This window comes from Balearica regulorum, chromosome 20 (assembly GCF_011004875.1).
Source record: "Balearica regulorum gibbericeps isolate bBalReg1 chromosome 20, bBalReg1.pri, whole genome shotgun sequence".
Lineage (NCBI taxonomy): Eukaryota > Metazoa > Chordata > Aves > Gruiformes > Gruidae > Balearica > Balearica regulorum.
The window spans coordinates 4,312,462-4,338,345 of NC_046203.1; the positions used below are offsets into that span (position 1 = coordinate 4,312,462).

The 25,884-nt window shown below is 39.1% G+C and overlaps 1 protein-coding gene across 2 annotated transcripts in view; it reads left to right on the forward strand.

Moving 5' to 3' along the window:
* Positions 1–25,884, forward strand: part of NEK6 (NIMA related kinase 6) — a 68,186-nt gene that overhangs the window by 30,796 nt on the left and 11,506 nt on the right. For both annotated transcript variants that reach the window (XM_075772441.1, XM_075772442.1), the window contains exons 3-8: positions 2,949–3,089; positions 4,392–4,454; positions 9,779–9,889; positions 13,454–13,562; positions 14,803–14,910; positions 24,746–24,840. In XM_075772441.1, coding sequence (XP_075628556.1) covers positions 2,949–3,089; positions 4,392–4,454; positions 9,779–9,889; positions 13,454–13,562; positions 14,803–14,910; positions 24,746–24,840 — 627 coding nt within the window. The remainder of the gene's footprint in view (positions 1–2,948; positions 3,090–4,391; positions 4,455–9,778; positions 9,890–13,453; positions 13,563–14,802; positions 14,911–24,745; positions 24,841–25,884) is intronic.

Consider the following 25,884-nt stretch of genomic DNA (forward strand, 5'->3'; position numbering starts at 1 on the left):
AGTCCTGGAGGATGCCAGAACATATCAGCTAAGGTGTCCGGTCATCACCCAGCGTTAACTCCAACATGGCAAGCAGACTTTATGTGCTAACTGTGTGAAAGTGGTTGGGACGGACACACACACCCTGTCACTTGCCTAACATTTATTTATATTTTCAAGTTAAGTTGCTAGATATTTCTTGGCATATGCTTAAAATGTTAATTTACACTTAAACACTCTTGGTTTAAACACACAACTGAATTATTTATGAAGGGCAAATGGATACCATCCTTGATTGCAGCATGGGTTTCTTCCTTAAAAAGAAAGTTTAGTCATAGTTGCTTCATAAATTCTCGTTAAAACTACTACCTTTTTTGTGAATGTTAACTCCAAGTTAGAAAAACTTTCGCTCAAACTTTCTTACTTCTTGAGAAGAGAGTGGCTTAGGAGGCACACGTTCAGAGTTAAGAAAATGCTTTGATTCCTTTATATTTTTTAATTGGGACAAAGTGGTTTGTAATTTTATATACCAACACCTTTGTTTTGGCTGGGTAAAGCTTGTAAGTGCAGTATAACCTCAAGCACAGCATAAGTACTGAGAGTGACCTTCCTTTGCTGGCTGACACAAACCCCAGCGATGGTGCTGTGTGGCAGCGGCTGTGGGCAGCAGCTTCTTCCAGTGGATCGGGGACGCTAACGGGATCTTAAAAAGGGAAATGCTCCCTGGACTGTTTAAAGGAAATACTTGATGAAAGTAGTTTCTTATTTCTGAGTGACTCGCTTTCATCAATAACTGCAAATTCTAATGCAGCCTTCTTATTTGTGTAGGTTGTTGTTCATTAAGTAAAATTTTTGTTGTGTTGGCTTTAGCCTAGATAAATGAAACCCATTTCTCATAGCATGAGAATATTTAAATGCTCATGGTGACAGATAGAAAAATTTTAGCTGTGGCCTTGGCATTTCAAAAATAATTATTTGAAGTGTCGTTTCATCTGAAAACAAGTGGGTTTGCTCTTTTAGGGAACTTAAACAGAGAAAGCTGATGATCATGATGGCCTGGAGTTGAATTTCCAGTTATGTGCCTACTTGAATTAGCAGGCATTGGATGGACATTGTGCTATGGCATTTTTGTCTTCTCTGGAGTTCATAACTGTCTGAGGTTTTCAGTTCAGCAACAGTCCTCTCTCTTCATAACCACAGAGCTTTACCCTCAGTAGGGTCTCAACGGGTGACACAGGGCACTGGTGGGGAAGTGCTGGGCAAGCTCCAGCAACAAGCAGCCTTTCACTGCCAGAGCTGTGACAGGGAAGATGACGGTAAAAAGACCTGACAGTCTTTTCACTGTCTGGTCTGTGATTTACATCTGCATCTCTGTATCATCAGTATTTATAAAACATAATCCTTTTTCTTGAGTATGCCTGCAGTAGAATAGCTTTTGTGGTGGGGGTTTCTCTTGTGTTTGTTGTGACAAGGATGCTGTAAAGGTGACACTTTTCAAACTAGTCTTGGTTGATTGGTGCAGTTTGCGGGTCAGAAATTACTATTTAGGGGACTTTATTGGTGCATTTTCTTAAAAACATTGAATTTTAAAACTTTGTTTACAAAACCTCTGCCACATAATTGTGATCATAGTTCAGAGTTGTACAGACACCTTGCAGTCTGGAAGCTTTTTCAAATGTCTGATACTTTTTATTGTTGGTTGAACAGCAGTTGTTTTTATTTCTGTTGCAAAGAAAAGAAGTCCAAACTTATTTACTCATCAAAATAAATATACACTGTAAGAATTCCTCACTGTCTTGTATGTATTGTTGGCAAAAGATGCTGGACTGAAAGTATTACCTGCATTTTAAATCTTACCTCCAGCTCCACCCTCCTGGATTAGAAAATGGCAGTGGTAGCAATAGTTGTCTCTTTTTTTAAAACATCCAGCCCTCCTGGCCTGCTCTCCCCAGTTACTTGTGCTGGGACTGTCTGCTAAAGATCCAGCCGTGAGCAATGGCAGTGTCCCTGGGAAGCTCTCCCCCAACTTCTGTTGTGTACTTGTCTTTTTGTGGGTTTTGATGGGAACTCTGAAATAGCTCAAGATGGTGAAGCTTAAAAATATTCTACTTGGTGTGCATCGCAACTCCAAGTAATTAATTTTCATAATTTCTTTTTTTAAACATTGGTTGGCAGTCATGTTAATTACAGAAGAGAGCAGAATGGCTCTAGGGAGCAATTCCTAGTCCATGGAGTACGTAATCCTTGTTACGCTGTGTCTACCTGCCTGCCTGGGTATTTACCTGAGCCTGCTCAGAAGTAGGCATCAGCATCTCCCAAGTGACACAAGCAGGCAAAGTTGATGAGAGGGTGTGTAACTAGGGAGACAGTAGTTTGGGACTAATTAATTACCTACATGGAAAGCAAGACTTTATTTCCTTTTTAAAAAAGTCATTTAACTTAATTCAGCCTATGTTGTTAATACATTTACTAGGAATTAATGCATTTATAGTCAGAATTATCTATAGACTGATCAGCCTAGATTAAATTCTTGGCCATCAGAGATGAGAGCAAGAGGGTGTGCACGCTTGGCGATCTTAACTCTGCGCTGTACATTTATGGTAGCCGTTACTAGTTTTACGCTTTGGTTTGTTAATACTGTAACATGAGTCTCTGCCATTACGCTCGCAGCTGTATGCTGCACTTTTATATCATGACTGCTCTGGTACAGTATTGTCTGAAGGGGACAAGGAAAATTGAAGGTGGTAAAAGGAAAGCCAGACCACTCCGTTGTCCATTGTACACCAAGTCAACCCCAAATTTCTTTGTCGTTCTTGCTGAGCAGTCCTTACTGTGAGGAATTTATCCTCCTGAATATGATTAGTCATAGAAAACACTAGTTTGTGGTCATAAAAAAGACAGATTGGGAATGCAATTTCATGTTTTTTGCATCACTTGTTCATTGATTTTGTTTCTTTTGACTTGAACAGAGGCATTTAACGTCGTACCCGTATCGCTGCACATTGGCAGACTTTCAGATAGAGAAAAAGATTGGGCGAGGACAATTCAGCGAAGTTTACAAAGCAACTTGTCTTCTGGACAGAAAACCTGTGGCATTAAAGAAAGTTCAGGTGAGCATTTAAGTTCAAAATCTTACTGTTTAGCACATAGAATGGGAACATTTTAAGTGTCAACAGAGATTACTTTGAGTCAGGTACCTCTTTCAGTGTTACTTTGTCAGCAGTAATAATGCAATAAAATGGTTTATAAATGCATAGTTTAAGGTTTGAGAGCACTGGATCATCTGGTTTGATATTTTTACATTAAAAACCCTAACACTTTGCTTGCTTATTTTCAGTTGAGTTTTCAGGTGGGGTTTTTAACTTTATTATTTCAAGATAAGGAGTAAAGAATAATGCTTCTGAAGGTCTCAAGGCTGTTTTACAAATACGGTGCTCAGTTTACATCCAGATATAAGAGACTAAGTGGCTGCACCATGCTCCTACCTGCCCTGCAGTTGCATCCCCTGTGTCATCGTCTATCCATGTGGGACCCTGTTTCCATTTTGCGTAGTGTGTTTGCGCTGCATGGTCCTTATCCCTCCTATTCTTGGAGTAGGTTTATGTTTCTGAATCAGAATTGCATAGCAGTAGTGCAATTTCATGTTTTTTTTTTTTTTTAATTTCACCTTTTACTTTATCAAAAGAGTTCACTCAATCATTATTAAACGTGTGTGAAAGAACAAGGCCCTGATGGCCACACTCATACAGCAAGGAAACTGCCAGCTCAGCACAGACGAATCGTGAGAACACCAGAGCACGGAAGGGAAAAATGCCTGGGCTTGTTGAGGGAGGTGTAGAAGAATTTCTGAAACTTTCATGCAAGCAGTATAGATCTGTAACTTGGCTTCAAGTATTGTGCAGTGTTCAAAACAGCGTTTTGCTTGAAGAAATTTGCCTTTTATCCTTCAACAGATCCTTTACACTCTTGTTTCTAATAACTTACTCTGCTTATTACAGAATGAATATTAATGCTCAATATTGTTGTTAGTTATTACAGAGAAATCAGTGGAAGCTGTATCTGTTTAAAAGAAAAAAGTAAACATTTTATCTTCTATTTACCATGTGAAATTAATAGTAACTAAACTAACTGTGTTTTGAAAGTCATGATAGCAAATTCACCAACTAGTATCTTTCTTTTTCATGCTGCTTAGAATATTGCCTACAGGTTCTAAAATTAATTTTACCCTCCTGCTAGCCCTTTAGTGGTTTCAAAATAAAGAAAACATTGATCTTGCTTTGATCTAGGGATCGTGTGTACACTCATTATGGTAGAGAATATACAGATTGGGGGAGAAAATACCAATTTATTGTTAAAAAATAAAAATATTTTTTGTTGTTTCATTTTCATCTTCTATGTTTTTGTCTTTGAAGATTTTTGAAATGATGGATGCCAAGGCTAGGCAAGATTGCATTAAAGAAATTGACCTCTTGAAGGTAAGAATTTTTATAAAACTCTTTTCCTTTTTTGTTTTGAGAAAAGAATGGGGAGGGACTGTTTATCAGGGAGTGTAGTGACAGGACATGGGGTAATGGGTGTAAGCTGAAGGAGGGTTGATTTAGGTTAGATATTAGAAAGAAATTCTTTACTGTTAGAGTGGTGAGGCACTGACACAGGTTGCCCAGAGAGGTTGTGGAGGCCCCATCCCTGGCAGTGTCCAAGGCCAGGTTGGATGAGGCTTTGGGCAACGTGGTCTAGTGGAGGGTGTCCCTGCCCATAGAAGGGGGGGTGGAACTAGATGATCTTTAAGGTCCCTTCCAACCCAAACCATTCTATGATTCTATGAATTGTTTTTGGGTTGGCAAGTCATTTACCTTTATGGAAATAGAGCTTATATAGCACACACAATGGTCTGAATAGACTGTGCTTTCTTTTGCAAGCTAGAATGCCTACATGATGCAAGAGTTTTGTCTTGAAGCTTAATTTTATTGACTTTTCTGCCTATAGTCTCAGGAATCTATTAAAAAAAAAATAAATCTTCCTGTCATTTAAAAACTGTACCAGTACTCCTCTTTGAGAGACACATGTAAATTCTGGCCTTTGTGTGTTTTGGTTTGTTTGTCACTTTAAAATAAACTCATTAATGAACTACTAAATGGGAAAACAGTTTTGCATGTTCGTGTCATATATGTATATGCACATGTATTGCACATGAAAAGTGGTAGTCTAGATAAAAAGCAATCTCTGATTTCAGAGCCTTTAAGTGATTAAACCAACGTGATTTACTTGCATCTCAGTAATTTATTTCAAAATGTTGGTAGAAAATATATGTGCATTGCACTTTAAATATCCATTTTAAGTAAATGCAACAGATTGTAGAAGGCTACAATTTTAGTTTAGTCAAATTTAATTTTAAAGTATTAAATAATTCATTTTGTAGATGTGACTAGGTATTTCTATTTAAATTGTCGATTTATATTCATGCAGTTGTAGACAAAGCTTGAGTCTGCTAGACTGTAGCAAAGGCATACAGGATAAACATGAAGATAGCAGTTTGTGTGAACGTGATCCAGTTGCTTAACCATCATGGAGAAAAATAATGCCATTATTAACATTCGAAAAGAGAATTTGTGATATTTTTGGGTTCTATGTAATCCAAGCAGTTTTGTCTTGGACTCTGGTTATGGAAGATGTCATAAACTTGCATGGGCTTCATTCAGAGCAGAATGTGCAAATTTATTAGAATCAAAGGAAAATGGAACTAAAACACCAGATGTCCAGAGGCAGTGTCCCTTCCTGCGGGAAGCTCCCCAAGAAGCAGATCACAACCCGGGGTTATTGTAGCAGTGGAGTTGTGAAAGCGAATACGATACATTGAGCTAAATAGGGTTGATAAAATTGGATTGTCTTGCATAATGTTTTATAGAAGACTAGGAAACACTCTAAATTCATTTAGTTGGGGTGAAGGGAGGAGTAGATGCTGACAGTCTACAGAAACATATTAATATGCTGTTTATTATGCAAAACATTACTGTGCTGGGAGTTTAATTATTATTTATTGTTGAATGTCAACAAATCTTCCTGTTTGGACAGTTGCGTAGCACCATCCAAGGAATCTGAAGTCTGAGTATGTTAAAAGGTCAGTTTGATGAATCCTGTTGTATTACAGATGCAAAGAGGATAGATTTCTTAATATTGCCTATAGCTCACTTCCTTCAAATGACTACTAGTTTTCAAGTCAGAGCCAACAAAATGCATTGAATTTATCCAAGATGTGTGTAGCTCAGCTTCTGACATCAGCAAATAATAAGTAAAAAGTAATCAGAGTTGAAGTTGCCACCTTTGGAGCCACATTACTGATGCTGTTCTGGTCGGCAGGTTTGCGAACCCAGTGCAGGCTGTTCCCCAGGCAGCCGGGCAGAGGTACTCAAGGTTTGTCTGGAGGGTTGGTGTGTCAGCATCAGCAGCTGGACTGCACATTGCTCCATGCCCTAAGACTAGTAACTTGTCAAATCAATGTATCTGCAACCCATCATTTGCTAATTGGTTGCTCCCATGCTGCCTGTTCTCACAGCTTCATAGAAATAACCAAAGGTCCGTGTGGGGATGTGCTGGGGTGGTTGTGAGAAGTCTGAGCTGCTGCATCAGAGCAGGACACGAGTCTCTTAGCAGGGCTGGGCGGTGGATGTTACAGTTTATGCAGAATGGCCGGTAACATTTCTGTGAAAGTAGGAAAAAGTTTTAAAAGTGAGGCTTGAGTTCTTGCTGCGGAGTACACATGATCTCTGGCCTGGCTTTTTAAAAAATTTCAGGGGACTTCTTGTTCCGTTGTGAGCTTTACACATTTTTGTTTCCTTTAGAATAGTGTGTGTACAGCTTCAGGAAAGTAGGACAGGTGTATTTTTCTCAAATGAATGACTTGTTCTCAGTAACTTTAATTTCAGCATTTTTAGTGTCATATTAAAAGATAAAATACCATTCACTTTCTAAATTTATCAATTAACGTAATTGTTCTTGTGTCTAGAAAGTGTGAAGTGTGTAAGAACCCAATTCTGCACAGTATCTCAGAGTCTGTTTAAATCTTGCTCAACTTCTTTTCATCACTCTGTGGAAGTACGTCTGCCTTGCAGTTGTCTTGTGTCTGGCCATGTAATATGGTATATTCATATTTTTAAAACTTTCTTGCTACTTTTAAACTCCAGTGTCTAGTATGAAGTATTGATAGACTATTACTACAACATCATGCTGCAAGAGACTGCCTTTCTTTGTTGTTTTTATTTTTAATGTAGACCATTGAGGCATTTGTGAAGGAATTGCACAGACTTGCTGTAGTCCATCCTTGTCAAAATAATACTTTGTTGTTTTTTTGATCAAAGACTTCTATGTGACCATGGAAACAAAGGGGGTTTTTGTGACTTATTATAATTATTTGAAATTTAACAGAAGCTAGACAAAACTGTATATTACTTTCAGTCTAATTCTGGCTAAAAGGTTTAGGTAAAGCAACTCAATGATGTGGCTGTAATCAGCATTTGGGCTGCCAGCACCCACTCACTCATTTAGAGGTGGCTTACCCTTCCGCATGCCTCTTGCTGACGGTGCTGCTGTGCATACACATCAGGCATTAATGGCCATCAAACTTTTAGGATGTGTTAAAGAAACAGGAAATGTCATTAACCCAAGCTAAAGTATTTGTAATGTTTTGTGCATTTAAGGATTTGTGAGAATGAATATGCTTTCCTTCTGAGAAAAGAAAATTCAGGTAGCCTTTTCCATGCCACGTGAAAATACAATAGTTATATAAAAAAAACCCCACAACAACAAACCCTAGAGTCAATATATTTATTTAAAATAAGCTTGACAAAAGGAAGAGTGGAGAATGAAAGCTTGGCTTGTCCAAAGTGGTGTACCTGGCTGTTGTGGGAAAACAGAGTTCAAAGGTCAGTAAAATAAATTGTAGAAAAAAATGTATACTTCTGTGTTCACACCTCTGAAAGGTCCTGGGCAGTCTGGTGTTTTCCAGCAGAGGAGAGTCCAGTAAGGCTCCTTCTAGAGTACTCATCCCTCTGCTTACCTTCGGAAGAGGATGCTGTCAGCTTCTGCCACTGAAATGGGAGTCCTCAGAGATCTGCTCAGCAAAAGAGCTACCGCAGAAGTTAGCATGGTGGCATGGGTGTTTTGTTTGCTTTTAATTTTATATTAGTACTAGAAAAAATGTTCCTCTTTAGATCTAATGAGTTTCTTTAAATCAATACAAACTGTCAGTAAAAAGTCTGCAAACACAAAAAAGATATTTAAATTCTTTATGTTGGTTAAGCAATGCTTGGTTCTGAGTAAGTTGGGCTTTGTTATACACAATAAACTAAGTAAAGGCTGGGATGCAGGACAGGAAAAATATTAGTGTAGCAGCTCTCCCAACAATGTGTGGTCATTATTCCCCGTTACAGTTGTAGTATTTTGATGTTGTGTTTTATTGGCATGTGGTGCTGAGGCTTAGGAAAAGGCTTGTTTGCCTGCTTGATCTCCCCGATGCCTTTGGGAACTCAGGAGAGTGTTCCCATCAGAACATCCTAAAGAGGACAGAAGATCGCCCTTAACCGCAAGAGCAGCGTGTAGTACCCAGGCATCGACGTGCCAGGATAGACAGTGCCTTGGGGGAGAAGGGCACCTCGATGTGCATTCTGTGTGTGATTTTTGGGCCTTTTTCACTGGAATTTTGATTTTTGATTGATGTACCTGAGAGCAGACATTTAAAAGTAACTTCAGCAGAAATGGTGGGTGGTGACATTTATTTATTTATTTAAGGCTTGCTCTTGTGGGAATGGTCTTCTCCTGATGCCTGCACATGGATCCCATTAACGCTAATGCGCGCTAGTGTCGAGGCATTGCAAAGGAGAATCTATCCCCTAATGTGCATGCGGAGAGGAGTGATTAGCATGATGGATCATAACAGTGTTTCTTTTGGCTTTGTAACCCCTGGAATAGACAGGTTGAGTCACAGCTGTTTAGTAGATGAAATGCTCACTTTGGTAGCTTCTAAATTTACTGCATTTCTAAGAGCACGAGAGAAAGATAATTGAATGCAGAATGAGCAAGAGTGAACAGAGATCTAGATACTACATTATTTTCTAAGCAACTACAGTTTTCCACTTTAAGAAATTCAGACATAAAATATTAAACCATAAATTTTAATTTGAGCTTGTTTCTTCATTTAGTCCTGTGAGTAAAGTGTAACAATCTGAGCACATGCAATTTTTAAAGAAACATAGAAGGAAATAAAATTAATATCAGTTGTGAATATAAGAAGAAGCTATATTGAAATGAAAAAAAAGTAATTAGTGAATATGTGAGCATAAATAGTCAGATAAATAAACTGTGAAATTTGTGCATTATGTTGCTCCATCAAAGTTTTAATTTAATTCTGTTCTTCTAAGGGGCAAAGAGACCTCAAGGACTACTGTAATCAACAGTTAGGTTTTTTTCTTTATATTTAATGCGGGGGGAAAAAATCAGTTATTACTTAACAGTTTCTTTTAGGACATAGCCTTTTCTCTTGTAAACTCAGAAAATATTTGAAAGCAGTTTCATCCTATTTTGGGCCGTATTGCTCTTTAGTCAAGGCAATTTTATTATGCTGTGCTTGCAATAAATGATATTTCTTACAAGATTTTTGTCTATAATAACCCAGAGCACAGTTTGTAATTGCACCTATTGCAAACTGTTTTGCATAATGATTACAAAAATGGTACAGGTATTGTATTTTGGAGTTGTCATTACTACAGCATTATAAATTTTCTTCTTGCATTCCCTCTTTTGGCAGCAACTGAACCACCCCAATATAATTAAGTATTTGGATTCTTTTATTGAAGACAATGAACTTAACATTGTCCTGGAGCTGGCTGATGCTGGTGATCTCTCCCAGATGATTAAGGTAAGGATGTGGCAGTGCTAGAGGTGCTACAAACTTTCAGGATTAGGCAGAGATGCGAAACGGTGAGGGTAAGCAGATTGGTGCTAGAAGCACTTTTATTCTTCTCTTGTGGTTTTGCACACCCACAGGGTGCTTCCAGACCCTAAACCAAAGTGTCTGGTGGCAGTTTAAATACCTGTGCCTAGCTGTGCCGCCTGCTTTGGGTCGCTGCTTCAGAAGGTAGCAGGCTTCTCTGATTTGGTGGGACATGTGAGTTATTTGCAAGGCTGATTTATCCAGTCTGTGATTGATGGGGACATTTAATTATTGTTAGTTTCACTGTTCGCATATAGCCTGTCTGCCACTCTGAAGACATTCGAGAAAGTATATTGACTTTCTTTGCAATGGGGATTTGGGTTTGAGACAATGTTTCAAGTACTTGCTCTTCTCTTATGTTGCTCTTAGGAATACTTGTATTGCTGCAAACCAGCTTTAGTTAAGCTGTTACCACCTGCTTTTATATTTTCTTTGACGTGTTAATCTTTAGATATATATCCCTTGTGAGAACAGATGTGTTATATCATGTTTGTTAGCACTCTCAACCTTCCTTCCATGTTTTACCTGCTTTTTTTGCCATCATTATTCTGTAATTATCATAAATGAATGTTTGGAAAGTTCTCCTCCTCCTTGTTGTCACAGTTAAAATATCTTATTAACAGATTTGTTTTCTTTGCCAGCAGAGCTATGAGGCACTAGGCCAAAGGCTGTCAAACAAGTTACCCATTTAGTCCATAGTCAGCGGCTAAATTTGCAGTACCCATGAAAATCTGCTCCATCTCACGGGAGTGTCCCCCTGGGTGAGCGAGCTGGGAACAGGTAGTTGGCAGAGCTGCTCCTGGGGAGAGCCCCAAAATTCCAGATACAGCCTTACTCTGCAGCCACTTAATACAGGAGCGATGGTCAGAGCTGCCCTGAGCCCAAGGGACGAGCCGGCAGTGACCGAAGCTGCACATGCCAGCTGGTGCCACCAGCTCGAGTGCGCAGTGACTCACGCCAAAGGCGGCCACGTCCTGCAGCCGTGGTTGTCGGGCTCTGGGTTGTGGAGACGGGGCTGGTGGTCCTGCCCGGGGAGAGCTTGTCTGTATTTTGATCTTTTGCTGTTTTCTTCTGGCTTCTTGTATGTTTTACCCTGTTCCAAACAGATCCTGGGAAACTTGCAGTTGATCTCAGGCTGTTTGTAGTTGCAGTTAAAGATGGGAAAAAGTGAGGATTGTGAGAGCAGGAGTTAGAGCTGTGATCATCCTGGGGTGTGCAAGTGTTTGGCTTGATTTTTAAATCTTACCTTATAAAAAGTTTTACCTCTATAATTGCAAGATATCATCATATGAAATACTTGCATTTTTTTGTCATTTACAGGTTTTAGTTTAAAATGTTCCCTACTGATAAATATGTTCATTTATCTATCAGGATTTGCTATTTAATTTTTTAAAATTCCTTTTTATATCATAAATAGGAGTTACATTTTCCCGAATGTAATTTGTAGATTCTTTGGTTGATAACTTGAACAGCACTGTAACTTGTGTTCTTCCTGCCAGCCTCCCCAGTCTGGTCTGTTTTCCCACATGTTTATCACAGGCATGAAGAAGATGCACTAGGTTTTTTCAAGGTCATATAAATGATTTTTTCCATTGGTGCAAATCTTGGAATTCCTTTTTTTTTTTAATAGAGGAAGAAACCCCTAAAACCAAGAGGCAACAAAGCCTCCCCCTTTCTATAGCTTTAACGGCAGAAGTGGAGTTTGCCTGCCACCCTTCTGCGTCACCCCCGCACCCCACTGGCCCTTGGGAATTTAAGCTTATGTGAGGATTTTCCGTTTTGGCGAGGTGGTAGCAACAGCAGTGACAACACTCTGAAGGTGCGAGAGTGATAAAAACAGGGACTGTCTTTGTCACGCCCCTGATGCCTGCATTATTTATGAGGTATTGTAAAGCTGATGTAAGGGAGTGCTGCAGGATAACCCACTGGAGAGTTGGGACTCTCTTGTAAATGTCAGGCGAATCTTATTGGACATGACATTTAGAAAATTATCACTTGTGGTCTTGCATATCTGCTCTTAAATACTTTAATGAGAATTAAATAATTTTATTGTGTATATAACACTTTATCCCTCACCCTCTGTAATTCCTCTGTGCTCTCTATCAAGTTTTGGTTTGAAACTGTTGCAGTCTGTCAGATTTACTGCCTGGGGAATTGCACGGTCATGCCCCTTCACAGCTGATCTGCAAAAGAAAATTTGCCATTACTTGAGTCAAACACGAACCAGTAACAGCATTTCACATAAAATATAAAATGTGACAACGGACATCAGATGTCTGTACTGAGAGGAAAAAGCACAAGATGCAGAAAGGGACAACAACCAATTCCTTCCTTTATTCTTGCTCTTGCATGCTGCTGATGGAAATTCTCAAGGGTGCAGTGCAAAAGAAATGTAGTTGTAGTGTGCTAGAATGGTGTACAGCGTTTCAGAGACAGTCATTATCCAATGACACCTTGTATATCAAAGGAGGAGGATAAATCTTAAACCTCTGGAACCGTACTGTAAGTGTATTTTGTTAAAGCTCTGGTTGAAGAACTGGCTCCGTATCTAGCACAGGAAGGAGCAATGAGAAGTCAGGGACCAATAATCCGAAGTAGTGTAATTTTGGGATGCCTTAGAGGAGGCGGTCACGCTTTGCGCGTTATGTACGTGGCTGCCGTGCATTTCTGAAATGGAGAATGAGTAGTTGAGGGTATGTAATGTTTAGCCTTCACTGAAGTGTGCAGCTGGTTATTTATTCCTGTAACAAGTTGCTTGGGAAGAAGACTTGTATTCCAGAGAACCATCACCATGCTGCACTCCTTCATATTGTGTGCGTTCTCCCTATGATTGTTTTATTTGGGAGCTGTTAGTGCCCAGAGGTCCACTGGATCCAGACTCAGCTATGCTTGGTGCTGCATAAATGCACACAAAACGGTCTTTTTCCAGATCTGTGTCTCTCTTGATCAGGAGTGTCTTTCTGTCTCACTAGAGATAGCTCGGTTAATTTAGTATTCCTATTATGCATGAAATAGAATATATTATTCTACCTGATCACAGACGAAACATGGATACTTTTATTGGTGCTCTGGCCATCTTTTAAAAAGGAGAAACAGATTACCTTATCGTTGTTAATAGACTGTACAATAATGAATGTTTACAAGTTTTTTTAATGATCTTTTGTTACTTAAGGCAAAATATTTGAGACAGTTGTTGTTTTGAGGCATTAAATATGTTTTGCAAGGTAATTAAGGAGATTAATGCTAATTATAATTGGTGTCCATTCAAAAATGTCAAACCTATTTAAGCATATTTTTCATAATAGTTGTTAATTAGTGAACTGCATTGAAGTTTACATACAGAGAGATGGAGTTAAAAGCTAATCAGAAGAAAAGTCATGCTGCTGCAGATCTGGAAGACATGAGCAACCTGCAGCTGACTAACACAAGTCCAGGAAAGAGTCAAATATGTTGCTTTTTCACTGATCTTTTATTTATTTCCTCCCACAGTATTTTAAAAAGCAGAAACGGTTAATCCCGGAAAGGACAGTGTGGAAATATTTTGTGCAGTTATGCAGTGCAGTTGAACACATGCACTCCCGCAGGGTGATGCACAGAGGTAACATTAATTCAGTCTCTTTTCACTGAATAATAATATAATGTTCCAATTAGTAAGCGCCTGCATTCAAAAACAATTATGCTGATGTTCAGCCAATGCATGTTTAGAGAGGCTGGAGCTTGCAAGATGGATTTCTCCTTCTGTCTCTTTGCCTCATTGTTAAAGGATTCAGTCTGAAGTGAGTGTGGTATTAGGAAGATGAGCTGCTTTGTATTCCAGACACTGATATTAAGTAGAAGTGTCAAACTTGCCATTAGAAAAGTGTCAGAAGTAAAATGCTGAGACTACTGGATACAGCGAACTCTAAGAAATAGTCTTCATTATATTAGCTGTGACCTTAGAGAGTTTAGAAGAGTGTTTCTGTCTTGCGAGCTTTTTCTGAAATATTAATACAAATATGTCCCATACTCTCATAACCTGTTCTCCATTTTCATTAATGATTTTTGAATGTCTTGTCTTAGAACTCTTTGTAACTTTGAGCTCTATCCAAAAATTATGTTGCTTCTTTCAGTGTAAATGAAATGCTTTGTGAAGGACTTGACCCAGGAAATGCAAATACCCCAAAGGCACCAATACCAGTCTCTGCTGCTTGTTATTTCCTTTATTCTTTGAAGTAGTGAATTCTTTACTTTTTTTTTTCCCAGCAACGTGATACCATTTTTGCTCCTTTATACGTCCCCTGATGGAATTTATCACTTGTACCTGAATTAGGTCTGTAATTGGTGGCTGAAATTCAGAGCCTCACACATTTAGTCTGCTTTAACGTGAGGAAAGAGCCTCGCTAACTCAATCCTGACATGACTGCTTGGGAAACTGGGGTTCTAGTAGTTTTTACACTCCATGAACAAACTGGGCTGTATAGAGCCCAGAATTTATGTGTATGTAGGACAATATTTTGCCCTTGGTGTGAGGGGGCCACGGCGGGCAGTACAGTTTCCTCTAGAAAACGATCATTTCCAAAGAGAAGCAGACTTACTTTGATTTCCATCAGTTAAAGAGGTTGCCTCTATTCCGTTGTGGTGTTTCCTACATTTTCCCTCATTGGTATTTCTCGTGCTCTGATTTTTGTGTATGTGCAGAGCTTGAAGTCTTGGAAGATTCAGCCTATCAAAGCTATAAAGAAACACAGTTCTGCTCGAGCCTCTTTTGTACAGAGAGTGCTCCAGGCTATGTTTCTATTGCAGTATTAGAACCAAATAACCTTTTGTGGCTTTGACCTTTTACCTTTTTCTTCTTGCAGACATAAAACCAGCCAACGTGTTTATAACAGCCACAGGGGTGGTGAAGCTGGGAGATCTTGGATTAGGCCGTTTTTTTAGTTCTAAAACCACTGCAGCACATTCCTTAGGTAAGATGGTACTGGTACAGTTGTCAGCTGTGATCTTCAAAAGAAGTGGTGTCTGTCCTCTTACTGTGACAGAAGCTTGATACAGTGGATGCATACTGTATTTTCTATGATATGTATTTTAAATACTCTTCATATGAAATTAATAGGTATTTTTTTGTTTTAAAACTCCAGTTGATTTTTTTTTTCTTCTGGAAGGTCTGGCCTGGTAAGTGCATGATTTACAGCAAACGTAACAAATGCAGCTTTCCCACTTTAAATAGCACATTTGCCTGCACTCTGCTTACTGGAATTAGATGTTACACCCCCAGCACCTGTAGCGGGTGCTGGCCGGCAGTCTTACCCTGCACAGGGGTTGTGACCCTTGTCCGAGGTAAGGGCAGTGTTCAAAGGCCTCACAGCTCATCCGTTCCAAAAAGGGACTTCACTTGAAACTCAGCTTAGGCTTTAAAGATCCACGTTTTCTTAATGTTTTCCACATATTTCAAGGTTGTTTTCATGCTCTTCTGTTGGTGCAGCTAATTGTTCTTGCCAAAGCATAGTACCTTGCTTTTTTCTTACTGGATTGTATCCAGACTCTCCTACTTGGGATCACCCTGATTTTTTTTTTTTTTTTTCTGTACTCTGCTGTGCTTTGGTTCATCCAAGCTTCTTGTTATCTGCAAAGGCAATAGTGTTGTCAAGGTCCCCTGTGTTAATGTGTGTGTTGCACAGAACTAGAGCTATCAGCTGTCTTGCAGGACTTCTCTTGAAGTAGCCTTCTACTTTGACAGGAAACCATTGTTCTGACCAATTTTGCATTTGTTAAGTAGTTTAATTTAGGCAGATATAACAGTTTGCTTATAAGTGAAGTTTATATGAGCCTTTGATAGGAGTGTTGAAGTTATAATACATCTGTTGCTTCTGTTTCCCTCCCTCTGAAGTCTCTTACCTTATCATGGAAAAAAATTCTATCATTTATCATGATGTTCTGTGGACCAGTTGTAATGATGATGATTGGTTTCTTGTTGTCCTTTCTGTGTTTTACAAGTCTAGCATTTTCCTGGGAATTGAAATTAAGTTGATTGGTTCAGAGCATCTGGGTTCCTCTCTCCTTCATTTTTACCATGAGCCTTAATGACAATGCTATAGAAAAGTGTACAGTATGTACAGTTCATTAAGTCTTACAATATAAAGTATTTCATAATTGTCTAACCTTTGAGAGGTGGCCGATTTTTCCATTTTTATTAGTGAGTCTCAATTTTTTGAGTCCCAAAGGTACTTCTGTGTTACAGCAGTGAAGGAACTTGGGCTTTTAGTGCAGTATGTAAGCTCTTCTACATTTAGTATGCTCAGTTGATTTTGGAACACGAGATGTTTTTGTTTCAGTACTTGTCTTTGTGCAATTTCCTCCACTGAGTGTGGGTCTTACTCAATTGTTTCTTATGTGTACAAGCTTAATTTATAATACTCATCAACAGCACTGAGGCTTCTCAGTGCACAAGAAAGGAAGACATATGCCTTATTTTGTGTGTGCTTAAAAAAAAAAAGAGGCATTTCTATAGTTTAGTTTCATAAAATATTAGAAGATTTCCCTTTGCATCAAAAGCTGTCCTAGGATATATACACACTATACTTAATAGATTAAAATAAATCCTCTTCACAGAAAGTTACCATCACATCATCTGAACAGGCAAAAATATGATCACGTCTAATTATATGATCTTATCTAGTTTGACTGCTGCACTTATTATATTAATAAGAATAAATTGGGGCTTGGAATCTGGCTGCACATGTAAGCCAAGCTTGTGACCTTTACCAGGGTTGCTGTCTCTTAATTGAGAAGGCTCATGTAGGAAGAGTTAAGCCTCTTCTGCACAAACCTTGCCCTTCCTCAAATCAGCAGCATCCTGGAAACAGGTGAATAACGTGCAAAATGCTAAAGGAGTAGCAGCAAGTGATAATGGAGATAGTGTGTTGTGTCGTGGGAGGGACGGGCACACCACCCTTTCCAGTGGTTCTTGTATCCAAGTATAAAGAACATTTTTACGATCAAAAAATATGCAGACTTGAAGGGGGTTTTTTGGTAATTTGCCAGACATATAGGTCTTGTAGCAGCAGGAAATCTACTGATCTTGGTTTTGGTTTAATTAAGACATTTGTTTAAGTAGCTGTGAGTGATGAATACCCTGCAAACCGGAGCGTGGTACCCATGCGGACCCAGGCTGCGATGCCGGGCACTTCCCGTAGCCGCGTTGCCCTGGCAACCGCCCTGAACCATCATTTCTCTGGCTGCTGACCCATGAATTGAATGCGTGGCTTATGCAAATATATTCATCTAATTTTTTTCTTTTGTTGTATTTGCTAGCATCAGACTGGCATAAAAGGGCATTAGGCAGTACCACGACCCGTCTGACAGGTGTACCACCGGGCTGCGGCAGTGCGGCTGCCGCCGTGTCAGGAATGGGAGCTGTAATTAGAGCAAGGAACAGAATGAACGTCAGATGAATTACCAGGCAGCAGATCATATTTGTCAGGAAGGATTGCATACATAGAAATTAAGTGACAGTACATGCCGGGGTAATGAAAGAAAAATGAAAGATTTGCCCATACACAGCTCGTGAGATGCAGGCGAGCGCCTTGCTCGGAGCAATGGCAGGATGCCTGACCGGCAGCACGGCCGGTTGGGAGCATCGCTGGGGCAGCGGGTGACCAGGAGACATGGAAAGCCCCGGCCCCTGGAAAACCTCCATGGGCAGAGGTTTCCACCTGCAAGAGGGGAAACGTGGATGCCTCCTGTCTCATGAAGTAATAAAACTGGTTTGGGAAAGGCAGCAGTGTTGTGGGATGGGTGATTAAACACCAGAAACCTGCTGGAGGGTGTGGGTGAATTCACTGGGTGGCACCTCTTCTGCCGCTTTTCCTTTTCCCTCTATGACTTGGGAGAGAAGACAAGAGATATTTTTCCATAGGGGAGTTCTTCATGCACACACTTTACCAGAAAACTCCCATGTTTTAAAGATAATGAGTGTAGCTAAGGTGAATATTACTACTTCTTGTTAAAACATGGTGGCTTACCATCCTTCCTTCCCATATTTAAGCTCCTCTGCAGCAGAAGCTCCAGGATTTGGTTTAATGGAGATGAACTCGCATATCACAGAAACTTCATTTTATTGCCAGGCGTAGGAGGGAACAGTGGGGACAATTCAGCATGAAGTGAGGAGGAATGCTTTTTTCTTTTTTTTTTTTTCCAGTACTGCTTACTGTTTTCTTGAAAAACTTTTACAGCCTGTTCTTTTGCATTTTATAATGTGAGCATTTTACTACAGCCATAGACTTTTTTTCCTTTCTTTTGTTTGTATGGGTTGTTGTTTGTTTGGGTTTTTTTCCCCAGGGGATACCTGTTTGACAGGCTGTTTCACTACAGAAAATTACTATACGTAACCCAGGGCTTTGCACCCAGTAATGATGAAATTCCATTTGGATGCTGGAGTTCAGGTGTGTGACACCATGCAGTTTGGGCTGACTTTGTAGTATTGGTGTGTGATGTCCCTTTCGTTCAAGATTTAATAGGGCTAGGAGTATTTTTTTGGGTCTGTTTTTAATGTTTGATTGTGTCCATTATTTATTTTGTTGATCTCTGAGGGCATCCAGAGGAATATCTTGTAAGTTAATGCTATTCTAACATGCTTGTTAGAAAGTTTAAGTCACTAATGTTGCTATAAAACCTAACTAGTCATAAGACAAAAATTATAAATATCAGAGCATATTTAAAAACTGCATAGACTTTGGAAAACATAACAGTAAGCTAGTAGACTTTATTTTACTGGGAACTGTAATAGATAGAGAGAATTGCCTTTAATATTAAAATGGATAACTTTATTATGAACTGGTATAATGCCCATTTTTAGACAAATGAACTTGGCATTATCCAAAGCTTCTGATTGGCTTTACATTTTGAAGAAAAAGAAGAAAAGAAAGAAAAAAAAAAAAACAAAAACAAAGACCCCCCCCAACAATTTTACACAGAATAGGCTTGTTTTGGAGCAGATGATTTATTATTTATTCTTGGACAAGAATAAACTTGGAGCAGATTTTCCTTTTGGGGGATGCATACAAGTCAAAGCTTCCCAGTTTAGGACATGCAAATAGCTGTGAATTGGAGTACGTGGGGTGTTACACGTTCCTTCTGGTTTCTCGTTGGATACGAGGGCAAGCGGGGAGTAACTAGAGTCATGAGAAGAGCTCTCTTTAGAAATGGACTATTTGTCTTTTTTTTTTCTCTTTTCTTTTGCTTGCCAAACCAATTTGTCATCTGAAACAAAATCACAGTACTTCAAGGGGCTAGTAAGCAGTACTTGCTGAGAAAAAATGGACACAAGAAATTAACTTAAAACTTCAATAGCCAATATTCTGTGCATTTTGAGAAACTTTGGCCTTTTTGTCTGTGCCTGTAGTACAGTGTTTGTGGAAGAAAAGATTGGTGCAGAATTACTGCAGGTATTTTGTACTACCTATATGTGAAAACAAAAGCTTATAAGGACTTTGGTAGGGTTGTGTATGTACTTAAATACTAATAAGAAAAAAAATAGAGAGCTTAGAAAAACAGGTTTTGTAAAAAAAGCTGCAATATTATGCACAAAGTATTTATTCTCTTTTGTAAGAGAACAGTAGACTAAATTTTTTTCCTCTGTTTTTTTCTCCTTTTTTTCCTTCCTTGAAACAATTAGTGGGAGTACATCACCCTGAGATTTGAAGGAATTTGAAGTATATTTTAGTGCCTTTGACCACTGTTTCACTTTAATTCCCAAAAGTTGAGCTAATTCCCAAATTCTCCTTCTGGGAAAAGACCTCAGCCTTTTTGTTGGAAATAACACCCCAAGCAATGCAAACGTTTAGAAACAGATACTTATGAGCTAGGTTCCTTTTAAATAACGCTGTACGCTTTTCTTGGTAATCTACAAGCATGTCTGGAGAGAGGAGGCAGATGTGAGTTGTGGACTTTCATTTTCAAGCAGAATTGCTTCCCCGCTGTGTTTGCATCACCGGATAGTATTAAAACATACTAAAATATTTTTCTCAGCTGTATGTTCATGGAATATGTAATAGTGTGTCGTACACATTAAAACTAAGCTAATAGTTCTGGAAATACTTAATTACTATTTTAAAGTCTGGATGCGTTTTTGTTACTCATGGATGGCATCTCAGGTTTTTGAGCATAGTTCTTTGACTTTTTAATTTGTAACGAGCATGTTTCAAAAATCACAAGTATTTCAAAACATTGCAAAGTTTGTTTTGACAGGAGTGGAACATCTCTAGAATGAAGGAAGGCTTTAATCAGTATTACCCCTTTGAGGCCCACGTTGTGCTCTGATATATCTCGGTTTGAAAGTGGGAATACTCTGTAAAGATACAATAAAGGTCAGAATTTGTTAGGTTCTTTCATATTCAGAACTCTGTTCCCTGCTGTGAGAAAGAAAAGTGATAGATTCAGAAACACCGTTCAGCTCAGTATTACAGATTAGCTGGAAGGTGCTGGTGAAGGTGGAACAATAAAAGCATTCCTTGTCACTTGTTCTTCTTGTACTTGGTGGCCAAATATGGCTATGGAGTTTGATTAATTTCAAAAGATGCTAATTTTTTATAGCCTTTTAAAAAACCCAACATACAGAGCCTATTAAAATATTTGGAAATATTCTGCACTGATTTCAGTCAAATGACAATCTGCTTAAAGGTGCAGGAGGCTGCTGCTGCTGCAGGAGCCTTGTCTGTGGAACATTAAATTCAGTGAATGAGGCTCTTGGTAGAGCCTCCTAAAAGTACAAATCAGATTTTCTCTTGTTTCTGCCTGTGTGCAGCTAAGGTAGAGCATTTCACGGGAAGCATTGATCCCTGGCTGAACTGTATTTGCACAGGGAGAAGCTCTGTATAGAAAATGATTGTGTGTGTGATTGTACTAATAACTTTCACAACAAAACTCCTCTGATTCAAGCTGAAAAACGTTTTTAAAATGAGCAAGCGTGATCTTCCCTTTGTAGTAAAAGCCGTGCTGAGTTCAGAAGTAACGTAGCTCTTCCCTGCGTGTTTCTGTGGCAGGTGTGGGAATTCAGCTCAGAGTTCCTATGCAATGCTGGTTGCAGTAGTTGCACAGGTAGGGGTTTTAATTCAAACTATATATGAGAGGAAAGGAATTTGAATTTTATTTCTGGAATAACTTTGCTGCCTTTGCCTGTGTGTTTTCCTGGTGAAACAAGAGACTCTGCTCTTAATCTGACTTGGAGTAATTAGCATTTCCCTAACTTGGGTGGTACAGATATCCCAGCACTGTTCTGGTCCGTGTGGGTGTTGTAGCTGCGCACACAGACAGTGCTGGGGAGAGTAGGAAGAAATGTTGTTCTGGTATCGCTGCAGTATGCTGATACTCAAGTGAGGGGTTTCAACTTTCAGGAATAGAATGGGAAGATGCTTACTTAGTCATAATCTTCTCTACCGTTTTGTGACCTTTATAACTTTAAAGGCATTACTGTGCCAGCTGGTGATTAATATTGAATCTGAACGATATTTTGTATTTTCAGCAGGGCAAATACCAAAGAAAGTTTCTGATTAATGGTCTCCAATTAGACTGTTCTTGTCAAATTGACAAATGTAATGCAATGGCGAGCCCTGACTGATTGCACTGGAAGCCCTGTGCGGTTTTCTAGAAGATGCTCATTACAGGAGATTCCCACGTAATGTTGGACAGGCCATAAAGAGAATTGGGCTTGTCAGTCTTTTATCATGACAGTTATTTAAAAATTAATGCATCAGTTTTGAAACGCAGAGACCTGCTTGTTCATACATTTGCTGACAACACTACAGTAATGATAGGTAAATGTGCAAGGTAGACTTCATAAAATCAGCTCAGGCGTGGACTGCTCCACAGACCTATTAATATAATGGAACAGACTAATGCACAGAAAATCAAATATGGACTATAACGCACTCATCCGTATTATAAACCCTGTCATTCTGCTTTGATCGAAGGTCGTTTTAAAGCATTATCTGAAACGACAATTTTAGCCTACCAAGCAGACCCCTGCTAACATGGAAGGCAAGGCCATAACTTTAGAGCCCACGCATTATTATTTGCTCTGAGCTCGTCGCGCAGTGATCCAGAATAACTGATCGCAAGAACAGCTACGGCTGGAGGCCGCCCTGGCACCAGCACTCTGAAGCACAAAGACTTCAGGGAGCAAGAGCGGGCATGATCTTCGTGTTCCTTCCTGCCAGTTGTGTGCCCGTGTCTGCCAGTGCTCAGCTTCTCTGCGTGTTGTCAGTGAAGGGTTAGCATGTCTTCTGCTTTGGCTGCTCCAGTAGCTCTCCTGGCAGATTTGAGAAAAGCAGCAGCACTGAGAATTGGAAGGTAGGGACGTGTTTCACGCACTGGTGCTCCGTGGGGACTTCCGAAACTATCTTCAAGAACATCGCATAATGAATCACCATTTCTTCTGCAGCTGCATGTTTTTAAGCAGGAAAATGAATCAGTGCTATTCCAACCAAGTCAGTTCTTGTACAGAAATCTGGCAAATGCGTGGGAATTACTTGGAGAGCTGTGCTGTCCATTGTGCGCATCTTGCATGCACATGGGAGAGATCCACAGAAAGCCTTATTGGATTCTTTGAGTCTTGTCTGCTTTTGGTGTTCTGTGAAGTTACTCTGTGCAGTCCATTAAAAAGTATTAATTATTAACAGAGCTCTGATCTCATCCATACATAGAGGCCTTTCACTGGCAATTAAAACCAGCCAGATCTGGGACAATGTCAGTATAGCATCCTCATAGGCTAGATATGATATTACTCAACATGGAAATATAATAATCTCCATGTGGGTTTTTTCCTGTCTTGTAGTTTGTATAGAATTTGCAAAAATGTAATTTCTCATTAGGGTACTCTTCACCTTGAAAGTGAAGTAATTTCTTATTTGAGTGACCTGCAAGCTGAGTTTATCATATAGAGCAGCTGATTACTGAAGATCCTGGGAGACCAAATAAATGAGCCAGTTAGGACAGTGGTTCCCTTTCTTGCTTACTTGTTCTGTTTTGGTAAGTAGTTTTATATATGTATTCCTGTAATGTCTTATGTTTCACACCCATGCCGTAAGATTAATTTCACATTATATGCTATGTTTCTGAATAGCTCTGAGTAAAAATTGTTGAGGTTCAGTAGACTCAAGGTTTGGGCACATAAATGTGTGACAAAAACATAAAATAAAGATTGAAGGGTGGTTTTGTTTTGAAGTAAGCTGCCTGGCTTTCACCCTAGAGAAGGAAAATGCCTTGAGTATTTAAGGTGGAGTAGCTGGTGCAACATGATCCCAGTTTGCCCCACAGAAAACTTAGGGCTTCAGAATGCTGATACAGGAGAGACTTTGTAATGGGGTAAACTGGGAAGATCTGGTGCATATGGCACCCATACTTCCAGCAAGATTTGTATAAAGGAGGATCTTGGAATGCTTTGGAGTAACTTGGATGAAATCACATGCTAGCATTGACAGTACTAATTTAAAATCGATGCTTTTTGTTTTGACTAAATAACCTAAGAGAAGATTTTTGTCTCTCTTTGATTTCTAGCTTCTGTTAGGATGCTGATGTACTGAGAGTGAGTCTTGTCTGACTCCCCAAGTGCTGCCCCATGTCTGCCTGCTGCTTTCTGCCCCAGAACTCATTTGTTTCCTGCAGTGTGTGAGTCCCTCCGTAGGAATGTTGGGGGAAGGTGGTAGCTGTTCTTCCCCCTCTAACACCATCCTTCATCTGCTTATTAGTCTTCCAGCTGTCTGCAGGCAGCATTTCAAATGGAGAAATTGTAAACTGAATGTTACAGGCAAATTAAACATTTGCCATCTTGTGAGGAAAGGTCTTTAATTAGGAGAAGGATACGCTGGAATGCCAAAAGCAAAAAAAAAAAAATTGACAGGGGACAGGCAAGCAGAGGAAGCAGGAGAAAAGAGAGTATATAAAGTCCTTGGATGCTTTAATAAATGATGTATCTGAGGATTATTTGATGTAGTTGTGACTGCCAGGATGTCTTGTATTTTCAGTACCACAACTGAAACTTATTTAGGATTTGAAAAAGAAGCTTTTTGAGGTAAGGAATTTATTAATAATTTCCTCTAACTTCTGTCCAAAATGCTGGAGTAAATTTCTTTTGATAAAATACAGACTTGTGGAAGTACATAGAAATCCCTCAGCTTCTGACGTGATTGCAAGTTGGAGCAGTGTTTTAAAGTTTGGAATGATTACCTTGGCTCTTTTGGAAAGTTTTTGAATACCTGTCTGGTGCTGGACTTATTACTTCCATTTCTGTGCTGCAGTAAATGGTCTCCTGAACTCATAAAAAGGGTACCCCGTCATCTCTGGAGCAGCTCTGTCATGCCGCTAGTGCAGAGTGTGTCAGTGCACGTTCAATTGATACGCTGTCACTGGAGTCTTGTTTTAGCAGCGCACATTCATGACATCTAACTTGCAGTTTTAGTGCTGTAGAGTGAACCAAAGGAGAATGATCCTTTACAATCGCTCTGTCCGTCTGAGACGCTCTGAAGGTACTTGGAATACTGGAAGGGGAAGAAAACATTCCTCAAATTTCAAAAATACCGAAGATATTTTCAGTAATGTTCACCAGTCTTCTAGCTCTATATGTGATGATATATTTGGTTCTACGCCTTCTAAACCATGATTTGTTTCCAAATTTTTGTGCCAATCTCTTCTAATTAGCTATTTGTGCTAAACTTAATCTTTTAATGAAGTCAAACTTCTCTATAATACAGGTTGCACACTCACTTTTTAAGATGATAACTCCTCGTTTGTTTGTTTGTTTTTTTACAGTGGGAACTCCATACTATATGTCCCCAGAAAGAATACATGAAAACGGCTATAACTTTAAATCTGATATCTGGTCTTTGGGCTGTTTATTGTATGAGGCAAGTATCTTCTAACTGTTTTTTTTTTTCCCAGGTTTGTCTTAACCACACAATATGGTACAGGAATTGAGAAGGTCAGACTTACTTTAGCCTAATTGTTGAGAAACCTTATGAAAAGTTAACTCTTTTTGTGCTCACCGTGTGCTTTTTGAATATGAACAACAAAGGGATTGTGCCATACAGCGTGGTACTTACACAAAGTTCACTTGGCAGGTCACAGGAGATGCTGAGGATGTAGACATAAACAAGCCAGCTCACTGCATTCTTTCTTCCTACTGTGAGCAGAGCTGTTATTAGGGCAGGATATTCATAGTTTCTCCTGAATACTGCATTTGTTTTAAAAATAGCAAACTCACTTGAATGTAAGCTACCAGGTCGTTAAAATGAATTCTGACCAGTTGGAATATTTTAATTTTGGGAGCTCTCAATAAACAAAAATAGAGGTTTTATGTAATGTAAAATCAGTTTCTCTAACTTTATTAGACTATAGCTGGAATTTTTTCTAATTGTACTTTTTCTGCTAGCCAAATGTACAGATACAAATTGGGCACGCTTTGTATGAACTACACACTTAGTGTCCAACTCTAAAAGCTATTACATATATTTTCAAAATGTAAGTGCTATGATTTTATAAGAGTACTTCAAGTTTTGTGATTTCATTTTTAGCAGGGATCAAAGGCTATTGAACAGTCTTGTACTCGTAATCTAATCGTACTCTTTTTTTAGATGTATGCATCTTTGCATTCAAATGAAAGTGCCTGTCAACATTTAGAAAGCTTTTATCCCAGCCCAGAGAGTTAAAAATCCCTGGGATGTTTAGTAATAAGAATATTACTCACATCCTCTTTGGATAATAAATTATGTGAACTGATGACATTTTGCTTCTCACTACAATTTCTCTTAACCACATGGAATTAGAGAATAAACAGAAATGTAATTTATTTTGTGAGCACATCAGATGTGAAACCTACTATAGTTAAGCATGTACTTCAGCTAGTTGATAAAACAAATCTTTTAGGACAAGACGGTATAAAAGTAGATTTT